Here is a 10819-nt window from a genome sequence, read left to right as displayed (position 1 = left end):
GTGCCCGTTGATTACGAAAGCTGATTCCGAAAGTGGGAGCTTCTTCAGCCACCAAATGTTGCGTTCCCAATTACGAAGACTCCGGAGGAGGTTTTGATAGTTTTCGAAATGGATTTCAGCCCTTTCGGATCACTCCGGTGATCCTCGTTTTCCATCCGTCGTGACCCGCCGTGTTGAGAGGTGCTTCGGGTTCTTACTTTGTTTAATTTGTCTCCGATAAGTGCGGCTCGCGCATTTCGGGGGTCTTTATCATCACCGGTTGCGCCTGTTATCGGCCGCTGGCACTTGCTGAACGTCCCCGAAGGGCCGTTCCAATCCGGACTCGCCATTTCATTTCGATTTCCGCTGGACAACCATCATCTTGCGAGCAGCAAAAAAAAAGTAAAAAAACGGAACGTCCAAAAACGCAGTCGAAAAATGTTCAACTCAGCGCGACCGGTCCGGTCAGTCGTCGCCGGTGCCCGTTAAGCCCCGCCGGTGCCCGGTGTGACAGTAATGACCACTAAACATTACCTTTTTATTTTCACCCGTCAAAATTAATCTCTGGATCAGCCGATGCGGCCGAACGAGATGCGCTTGGCGCAGAACTGCATCGGCGCTCGATGGCGATGATTTGAATTTTTGATGCCCGAGCACGCCGGAACACGCAGGATGCAGCTCGATCGGGGGATCTGCCGTTAGCTGCCGGACTCCGCCGGGACCGCCGATCGAATCGCAGCCATCGTCAATGCGCGATCGTCAAATTCATTAAGCTCGTTCGCCACGCGGAACCGCCGAAAATCCTGCCCGCAAATGGGGATGTCATTCAAAGCTTAACGAACCCGCGACGCGAACGTGTTGATGATTTGATTGCAGCGAAAAACCGAAAAAGAGAGGAACAAAACGGCGCGCCGAAGGACGATTTCAGCGGCACCGGGCACTGCACTCGTTTTGCAACTCAACCTCAACTGCGCTGGGGCTGCGATTCTGGGGCAGAGATAAAATTAAGCAAATGGTTAAATTAGGCGAAGCCCATTGACGTACAGTTTTTAGCCCGGGCGTGGTTGCGCTTGAGCAATTCCGGGTCTCGGGCCGGGCCCGATAATTACCCTTAATCCTACCGTTAAAAGCTGGGTTTTATACCCATCCTGGTTTATATCTCAATACATGGTTCGCGCAAAATCGATGGATTAATGCAAATGGCAGTATCGTCGGGCCTTCATGCAGAAAATTTACCTAATTGACAAGAATTGACGAGATTTTATCTCTAGGTTTTTTGTTTTAAATTATTCGTTTTTTTCGCGAATGTCAAACGAGAACATACTGCACAGAAAGCGAAATATTGCGGTGTGAAAGCTTTCAAATGAAGTACTAAAGCCACCATTTCTGTGTACTAAATACGATGTTCTAAAAGACAACTTTTTCCACCTTTTGGCGCATCATCTTCACGCTCATCAACATCCCACGAATAATTATGTTCAGATATGTAAGCCGTAACAATTAATTAAACCTAACTAACCTGAAAAAGCGTCATAAAATGAAAAAACCCATTCCGTTTGTCACCTGGGGCCCAGCTTTTCCATTTTGAAACGATCCACCCCGAGGCCAATAGGACCGTGATTCACTTTTAAAGCATCCTATCAACGGCATCAAGATGTCACTTGAAACGACGCGCGTCTGCCGAGCGTGCTGTGCGTACATCTATCATTTGAATGCCGGGGGACATTTACAATCCACCGGCGGCTACCGGTAATTACGCCGGGCGTCTTTCACTTGCGCACCGCACCTCAGATGCGCCGCACAGCCATTTGCGGCCGTTTTCAATGAAAGTAATCATTGTTTTACGATCAATAATTGCTCCTCTCCTCGCCGGGGTCCGAGCCCGGGTCATATGGGTTCCGCCTCCGTGTGACATCTGCAGCGAACCGCGGACGACGACCAATAGAAAAGGCCGAAGAATAGGAAAGAAAGCCGCGCGTCTGCTATAAAACGTAAAACACTAATAAACAATAATAAACACCATCAAGAGGACGACGACGGCGACGGATGACATCTAACAAATGATGTGTAAATTATCATCGTATAAAACATTTATTACGCCAACTAACGACTCGGTTCGGCCCGGCTCAACGGACATCAACTCGATGTCGCTGCCTCGTCGTCGTGGTCGAGTGCCGTTAAGCCGTTTTGCTCTCCCTGCCTCACTACCTGGTGGCCGATGGGGCCTTAGGATGGGCAGTTGGAGAGACCCCTAGACCCCACCTAATCTTCTTCGTGTTCGCATGCACCTTTCTTTGCAGAAAAAAACTGACGACCGACGACAAAATGCTAACGGATCCGAAGCTGCCCAGGACCAGCCTCGGACAACTCTCGGCCAGCGGCCCAGCGGCCAACGAAACTGCCATCAAGCGAGAACTGATCGAGCCATCTAACAGCACCGCCGCCACCACCAACAGCCTGGACGATCGGCTTCGGTTCGAGACGAAATCGATGCCCCTCGGCGAGCTGGGAACGGAACCGGGACTGGGACACGGACACGGGTGCGGAATCCGGCCGGGGACACTACACCACTACCCTGGGCCGGCGGTCCAGAACAAGCAGCCACTGCAAGGATTCGATCAGGTACGCGAGGGCGTAAGAAATTGGATCCTGGGGCTTCGCGGTCCGCAACACATTGTAGCTGACCCCCTTTTCGCCGCGTTCCGGAAGCGATCGACGGAACGGGCGGCACATAAAACGGTGAATGATTTACTGGCTGGCTGGCTGGCTGGCAAGGACTGGTTGTTTATGGGCCACACCAGGCAAAGGCGTCGTAAAAAGGGAAACCTGGGACCCACTGGAGGTTCTCAGCCGCCAGTCGTATCATCGATCTCTCCCGTCTTTTCTCACGTCCACAGATCTGGGGTCCGGCGCGGGCGGACACACGAGACCGGTTACAGGCGTCGGTCAGTGGGATGAGCCACTACTGGCCCCAGCCCCAGTACGAGCAGCCGCATCCGGCGGCCACGACGGCTTCGGTGGATCCTGCTCCTGCCCCTCACCAAGACATTGGCGTCGACGGCCACATCTACACGCTGACCGTGCTGCACGAGTCGCCCGAGCACGGTATCGTGTGGTCGGATCCCACAAGCGCCCTGGAATCGCCGGTTCCGCTCGCTCCGGACATTGTGGACTCGAGTGTCGGCTACGAGCCGACGGTGGATTGTTTCAACTTCAGCGACGGCACCGGCTACGACCTGGGCGATTACTACGGAGCGAAACCACAACAAGTACAACAGCAGCAACAGCAGCCCCCCAATGGACAGCCCTCGGCGGCCACCTCCATCAGCTTGCACGGTTCCGTCGAAGGGCTGCTGAACGAGATCCAGCTAACGAGCTTCACCGACCGAAGTGTGCCCTCGGGCGGGGACCTCGGGGCCCAGCACAGTTTGTACAATGAACCCTCGTCCTACCTGTACGACAACTTCACCGTACCCGATAGTTCCTCCTCCTCGAGCCATCCACATCACCACCAGCAGCAGCAGCATCACCACCACCAACTTCAGCCAATGCTTCCATCGCTGGAACCAGCAGCGCCGGCGGCCATGGTCGCCTCGGGGCCCGACTCCAAGCTGGACACCAACAACAACAGCTGCCCGCTGGGGGAACTCAACTCACTGCCACCTCCCAGCAGCTCCAGTTCAAGCAGTAGCTCTAGCAGCAGTTCAAGCAGCGACTCAGCTTCCGGTTCCGGTGGGCCCAACGGGCAGAAGCGTGGCCGGTCGCTGCACTACTGCTCGATCTGCTCGAAAGCGTTTAAGGATAAGTACTCGGTCAACGTGCACGTCCGGGTGCATACGGGCGAGAAACCGTTCTCGTGTTACCTGTGCGGGAAGAGCTTCCGGCAGAAGGCGCACCTAGAGAAGCACTATCAGACGCATCTGCACCAGAAGAACCTGACCAAGCGGCCCAAACCGGGCGCCAAAGGGAAGCAACCGCCGCAGCAACACCAGCAGCCGCTGCCGTTGCTGCCACTGGACTCGATCGGCTCCGGGAGCGGTGTCGGCTGAGCCAGCGGTCCTGTTTGAATCCAGTTCCGGAAACCCAATTCCTACACGTTAGACAATGTCCGATCGCTTAGTGTGTAAGAGTTTAGAGAGCGTTTAGGCTAAGGACGTGACACTGCGGATTGTACAGAAACGAAGGAGAGACATTTTATACACACACCCGACCCCGAACGAGATTAAATGTAAATGTATTTCATTATTTATTACCATCAACAAACGAATTGAACGAATGAAAGCGACTCAATGAACAGCAACACACAAAAAACACAACGGCAAACCGAAACATGCGTTTACTGCACTGCAAAACTGCTGCTTCCGAAAGACGGTGAAGCCCACAGGGGCCCGTGGCGCCCGACCGCGCATATTATCACCCCATTGCTGCCCCGTCGAATTGGCGCAATCGGATCGCGTTCTGCATTTATGTGTACTTATCTATAATTGATGGTGATGCCCGTATGATTGCCCCGTATCGATGGAACTGGCGGGCAACGGGGACTGCGGTGGAAATTATGAGCCTTCGCCGGTTCGAATCGCGGTCTACATTGTCCCGGCACCGCACCGTTGCGGTTCTTGTTCTTTGCTCCGGGGTTCGACGTCAGATTCCTCCCAAGGTGCGCCAATGTTTGAACAGCATCAAATCAATCGATGGTTTGTATGTTTGGGCCGGGCCAAAGTTGATTTGGGACTGCGCCGCCATCAATTGCCGTTTAAACACGGCCGCCACGGGGAACCGTTTAATTGCACAGGACGTGACCCGCGCGTTGTCGGCCGCCGCCAGGACCCAAGGAGAACAAGTGTGCCAACTCTGCGCATTTCCACTCGGGAATACGCTCGGGGATCAATGTTTATTGCCACGCCACGCTCGTACGAAATGCTCTTTAATCACGTAGCGCAATCATTTTTTCAGAATGTTCCTGCGGCCAACAAATTTCTTGCGAGTTTACCATAATTCCTACTATAAATTATAGTTACTTTAATCGTGACATGCTCCCGTTCCGCGCCTGAAAGTATGCAACCGTCGCTGTAAGAAGTATGCCAGTATAACAGTTAATGAATGCATTGACAAAGTTCAAATTTAACGGACCGCATCACTTAAGTTTAGTTCAAGCTTAGACGGCGACAAGTAAAGACGTTATAAATACAAATTATTACAGTCGCTACAGTGCGCTCGATGAACGCGACAGTCGTCGATTAAACATGGGAAACAGGAACTGCGGATTGGCACGTTCGTCTACGTGGTTCAGTCTCGGTTCACGTCCCATCAGAAGAGGATCACATGATAGCCCTAAAATAAGATTCCGATTGGTGGATTTCAAATTAGACTCAGTCAAGACCCTGTTACCTTTGAGGGGCGTCTGGAAGCATTCCTTGAGCTGGCGTGCCGAGCACCGGGGTGTGTACTGTGGGGCCGTATCGTTGAACTTAGAGAAATCAATTTCGTAGCTTTGGATATCCGCGTTGTATAGGAGCACCGGCTCGAACCGGTGGCCCCACAGGATCTCCGTGTTGACATAGCTCGTTCGGGCTTGTGTCGTCTGGCCCGTCGACTCAATCGTTCCCTCGAGCACCACGATCACCTCGAATCGCTCGAGCAGGATGTCATCGGCCGAGTACCCATAAAACGGGGACTTCTCGTCGATCCGATGCACCACGATCCGGGGCCAGATGAGAAACACGTCCGACGAGCAGCCGTCCACCGTCAGCTCCAGCTCGGTGTGGTACTGTTCCAGCGTGTCACCTTCGCTGGTCACCTTCGGCCGCAACAATTGGGCCCGGATGTTCGCCCCGATGATGTGGCTCTTGCGCATATCGCCGATCCGGAACGCAAGGCACAGCTCTTCGTCGCGCTGAGAAATGACGGCGTGGCGTGAGAACAGCAGCGTCTGGGCACGCCGCTTCGAGCGGGTCATCTTGGCGAAAATAATCCCGGCCAGAAACGCCTGCACCATAACGCCGTGAACCGACTGCAGGCTCATCACAAACACCGCTTCCGGGCACTGCTCATCCATGGCCCGAGACCCGTACCCGATCGTCTGCTGTGTTTCGAGCGAAAACAGAAAGCAAGACGTGAACGAGTACAGCATCGTGATGCACGGTGTCCATCCGTTGTCCTCTAATGGCGAAAAGCATACACGTTAGGAGCCGAAGACCTTGTCGTCCTCATCCGGGCTCACCTTGAAACGGCGGCAAGTGATGCGGCTCAAAGTCACCGTGGGCGTACGCAATCAGCCAGTAGAGCCCCGCAAACAGCATCCACGAACCGACGAACCCCAGCGCAAACACCAACAACGTCCAGCGCCACTGCGCGTCGACCAGTGTCGTAAAGATGTCCTGCAGGAATCGGATCTGCTGCTGCGGTAGCTTCGTCGCGCTCACGTTGCAGTAGCCGTTCTTGAAAACGGCCCGTTTCCGGGGCTTCTTGGCACCGGCCCGATACGGACCGGGTCTGTACGAAAACGGTCAGCTATGTCACACGCGCGCCTACGATCCGATACTCACCGTCTTCCTGAGGTCCGCTGTGATTGATCGAACCGGAACGACGACGATCGGCCAGATCCGATCGTGTCCGGTGTGCTGTCTATCGCACTGCACCGATCGCCGGCCGGCCGCAAACAGCGATCCTCCAGCGTAAGCGACACTCCCGACTCGACATCATCCGCCTCGGTGATCCGCAACTTTGGTAGATCACGCATTCCTCCGCACAGACCGATCGACGAAGACTAAAGCGGACTGAGCGTCAGAAGGCGCAAGACTGTGGACCACGTGCAGGGATTAGCCGCGGTGTTTGCGGATGTCTCAAGGTGGCCGATAAAAGTCGCCGGATCGTGGGTGACGCGATCACCTGCGCGAGCGGAATGGAAAGGGCATGGAAGGCCGCAGCAAGTGGCATTTACATATTTAGTGTTCTAAGAAACTTTCAAGCCAGCTGAGGCTGGGTCTGAGTCTGTTTGCCAGATAAGAAGATGATGTGCAACTAAACCAATAGATTGTTTTACTGTCTACATCAACGCTCTTCCGAAAGCTTCAGTGTGGTTTGAGTCTGCTCCTATGAGCCCAATCTTCGAACAGGCTCCGGGAGTGTTTCGGTTCGGATCGTAGATCATCCGGAGATGGATCCATCCAAGAGAGCCAAATCAAAGTATCCTTAGCTTTATTCACTTCACTGCTAGAAGACAACAACAAACACTTGCTAGTTCGCACAAAACTGGCCGCCACACGGTCAGCAGCTCAAAACTTAACAGATAACTTGAGCGATCAAACGATCACCACCAGATCTTTGCCCGCCAGTCGAGTCGTGTCGTCCGAATCGCCGGGACACTTTTCGTTGATATTCGTTACGGTCACACTGGCCACCAGCGGATCGTCTTCCGCGGCCGGCCTCGGGTTCGCGGCCGGTGGCCGATCGAACAGATTCCACAGATTGGCCTGCAGTGCCACGTATGACTTGCGGCGCCTCGGGACGCCCTGTATTGTGAGGTAACGCGTTGGATAGAGGTGCGCCGTGTTGATGCCGTCGTGATGGGCGTCGTTCGTCGTCAAGTTGTACTGACTCAGCGTTTCCACCAGCGTACTATAATGCTGCTTCCAGCGCCGTTCGAGCACCGTTTTCATCGACTCAGTATCACCGGGATCTACACGCCGAAGGGGGGGGGGGGACGAAACGGGCGAGCTTTAGACCGAGACCGAGAGGGCCGAGAGACACACACAAAACACTGACTGGCTGACTGACTGGCACCGGCTTCGGATCCGACCTGGCGTTATCTATATAGGGTGGGATGGCGCAAAACGTAGACACAAGCGGGACGGGGGGACATTTACGCACAGAGTGTTCTTATGGCGTTGACAGAGCGATGAGAGGAGTCGCTGGAAAAGGCGGTCTCGTTTTAATGGTGCTATGTACAGTGTGTGCCCCGCTAGAAGGCCACACAGTCGGAGGCAAAGTCCGGCTCCTTACCGGTGACCGGCGACCGGTGGTACGGATCGTCCTGTGCCTGATAGAACTCGGCCAGTTCGCGCGCCGAACAGAGCGGTGTGTCGACCTGGAGCGTCGTATCAAACTTGCTGTAGTTGATCTCGTAACCCTGCTGCTCCTTGTTGTAGCAGACGACCGGCTCGAACCGGTGGCCCCACAGGATCTCCGTGTTGACGTAGCTCGAGCGGACCTGCGTCGATTGGCCGGTCGACTGGACCGTACCTTCCAGGATGACGACGATCTCGAACCGTTCGCGCAACATGTCCGATGCCGACAGGTTGTACAGTGCCGAGTTCTTGTCTATCCGGTGCACCACGATCTGGGGCCAGATGAAGAACAGATCCGACGAGCACCCGTCCGATCCGACATCCAGCTCGTGCTGGTACTGGGCCATCGCTTCCCCCTCGCGTGTCGTTTTCGTTCGTATCAGCTGCGCCCGGACGCATGCACCGATAATGTGGCTCTTGCGCATATCGCCCACCCGGAACATAAGGCACAGTTCACCGTCCCGCTGGCACACAACGGCGTTTTTCGAGAAAAGGAGCGTCTGGCTGCGTTGCTTTGGCCGGGTCATCTTAGCGAAAACAATGCCCACCATGAACGCCTGGATCATCAGTCCGTAGATTGACTGGAAGCACATTACGAAGATGGCCTCCGGACACTCCTCGGTAGTTGTCCGCACACCGTACCCGATCGTGTGCTGCGTTTCGATCGAGAACAGAAACGCGGACGTGAACGAATAGATGTTGTACACACACGGGATCCATCCGATTTCGGCTGCAAAAAAGGCGCACAGAGAGAGAGGTTAGGAAAACGTGGTCTATGCAGCGGTACCGGCACAAACACTCACATTGGTTATCGGGCAAGTGGAGCTCCTCAAGGTCGCCGTGTGTGTAGGCAATCAGCCACCAGATGACGGCGAAAAACAGCCACGACCCGATAAAGCTGAACGCAAACACGAGCAACGTCCAGCGCCACTGTGCGTCCACAAGCGTCGTAAAGATGTCCTGCAGGAAGCGCAAATGTTGCCTCGGGGGTCGCGACAGCACCACGTTACAGTCGCCATTCTTCAGGATGGCCCGCTTCCGGTACTTCCGATTCACTCCTGGCCGCAGGGTACGATTTCTGAAACGGCGGAACACGAAAGCGTTACACGAAGGAGCTCGGCCTTGTTTTGGCTTACAAAGTACGTGCTAGAGTTGCTTCTCGTATCGCGCGGCATCACGGTCTTCGGTAGGCTGTCAGAAGGGGCACATTGAAAGCGGGGTGCCCAAGACTCTGCTGTCCCGTGTCGTAGGAAACAAACTGAGAGACTAAGCTCGCCGCGCCGGTTCCGTTCACCCCGGCCGAGACATATCGAGTGAGTAATCGATAGCGCGGCGGCAGCCCCCGATAAGATAATTGTCAAACCCCGGTTTTTGGGGTGTGCTTCACGCACACACACGCCCAAACAAAGTTGTGTCATTTGGGGAGGCCCCAAAAACGGGGCTGTCAACAAACACGTGCTGCTGGTGGACTTTCCACGGAACGCTGCGTTTGGGGTGAAGAAATTCTTCAAATTTTATTTACGGAACACAGACATACACTCAGACAGTGATGATAAAGACCTTCTGGCGTTCAATTCGCTCTTCCGATGCGCTCTTATCTTTCGCACGGACGCAACGTTGTTCCGGCGAACGATTAACCAACGCTTGAACGAAGTTCGCTCGTCGTACTGACCACTAACGGTCGCACTCTTGTTTACCGAACCCATTGACTCAGCGCAGCCTTCTTCGAGTGGAACGGAAGGACATGGCCTTCCGTCCAGTTCTTATCGATCCCCGGGACCCATTAAAGCCCGAATTAGCGCGCGATTGGCGGTTTTGGTTTCTGTTTTCCCAAATAAGATCGGAACAGGAAGGAACTAAGGAACTTACTTCATCGGGTAGCACACCAACGGCGTGTTGGGCGTGACGGGTGTAACGGGCGACGAGTAGCCATAGTAGTCGCTGTAACCGCCCGGCGAGTGAGGCGTGAGTGGCGTCAAACCGGGCCCCTCGAATGGCCCCAGTTTCAGCGCAGACCGCAGCTCCACTTTCGCCACCGTATCCTGACGGGTATCGGGTTCGTACATTGTTTCACTTGGCCACTTGGGACGTTGGAACCATCTCCTGGAGACTCACTGGTGCTTGCTTCACTCCATCGGCGGCGGCTGACGATCTGAACCGCTCCACTCGATACGCGACACTGAGCGCTGACGATCGCTCAAAGCCACCGCAAAGCCATCAATCCCGCGCCATCATCGGCAGCGGTCACAAAAAGCGGGCCGGCGCATTGTTACGGGGATGATTTACGTTTGACGCACCCCACCTGCGGAGTTTGCTAGAAAAGCATCGGTCTCCGGCCTCCGATGGCAGCACCACCCGGCGCGGGGAGTGCGAAGAAAAGTGTATCGGAGGCTTAGGTGGATTGGACCATTGTTAGGCCCTAGAGATAACACCCGATGGGACCCGATGTGAAACTTGACCGGAGCCACCTAACCGTAGCCCCCACCGCCCCCCGTGTGGGCGGTTCCTGAACCGGGCGGCACGTTGACGGGATGTCAATAAATCGATTAGCGGACAGACACTTAGCCCCCCCCCGCATCAAAGGTGGACACTCTGTTTGAACAGGACCGGGGTGGGGGAAAAAAATATCCATTAGCGCATCCGAAAAATCGATTCCCGTATCTTCGATCCCATCACCGATCACCGATAACGATCTGGATCAACACCGGAGCGCCTCCCGGACGACTGTTTCCAAGAGGCCAGTTTACGATCGTTGAACTAATATTTATTAGGCC

At 54.7% G+C, this 10819-nt stretch overlaps 3 protein-coding genes across 4 annotated transcripts; 1 reads left to right on the top strand and 2 right to left on the bottom strand.

Annotated features, from left to right (window-relative positions):
• Positions 1 to 1633: 1633 nt before the first annotated feature.
• On the top strand, positions 1634 to 4028 carry LOC128274729 (uncharacterized). Its single transcript, XM_053013023.1, has 3 exons — positions 1634 to 1728; positions 2280 to 2601; positions 2877 to 4028. Exons 1-3 carry the CDS (start codon positions 1634 to 1636, stop codon positions 4026 to 4028), a joined length of 1569 nt encoding a protein of 522 aa, XP_052868983.1.
• Positions 4029 to 4952: 924 nt separating this feature from the next.
• On the bottom strand, positions 4953 to 6718 carry LOC128275683 (G protein-activated inward rectifier potassium channel 3-like). Its single transcript, XM_053014270.1, has 4 exons — positions 6525 to 6718; positions 6200 to 6471; positions 5368 to 6138; positions 4953 to 5310 (listed from the first exon to the last, which is right to left on the bottom strand). Exons 1-4 carry the CDS (start codon positions 6716 to 6718, stop codon positions 5183 to 5185), a joined length of 1365 nt encoding a protein of 454 aa, XP_052870230.1. The 3' UTR covers positions 4953 to 5182.
• A 441-nt stretch (positions 6719 to 7159) lies between these two features.
• On the bottom strand, positions 7160 to 10132 carry LOC128274100 (G protein-activated inward rectifier potassium channel 3-like). 2 transcript variants are annotated; one of them, XM_053012186.1, is made up of 4 exons: positions 9915 to 10132; positions 8849 to 9123; positions 7981 to 8775; positions 7160 to 7657 (listed from the first exon to the last, which is right to left on the bottom strand). In XM_053012186.1, exons 1-4 carry the CDS (start codon positions 10109 to 10111, stop codon positions 7281 to 7283), a joined length of 1644 nt encoding a protein of 547 aa, XP_052868146.1. In that variant the 5' UTR covers positions 10112 to 10132; the 3' UTR covers positions 7160 to 7280. The 2 variants fall into 2 exon arrangements, with proteins under 2 accessions (XP_052868146.1, XP_052868148.1); XM_053012188.1 differs by lacking the exon at positions 9915 to 10132 and adding an exon at positions 9189 to 9289.
• Between the last annotated feature and the right edge of the window lie 687 nt (positions 10133 to 10819).

The sequence above is a fragment of the Anopheles cruzii genome, chromosome 3 (assembly GCF_943734635.1).
Source record: "Anopheles cruzii chromosome 3, idAnoCruzAS_RS32_06, whole genome shotgun sequence".
In the NCBI taxonomy this organism is placed as follows: domain Eukaryota; kingdom Metazoa; phylum Arthropoda; class Insecta; order Diptera; family Culicidae; genus Anopheles; species Anopheles cruzii.
The sequence above is the reverse complement of the archived record's forward strand: the minus strand, read 5'-3'. Positions and strand labels throughout refer to the sequence as shown.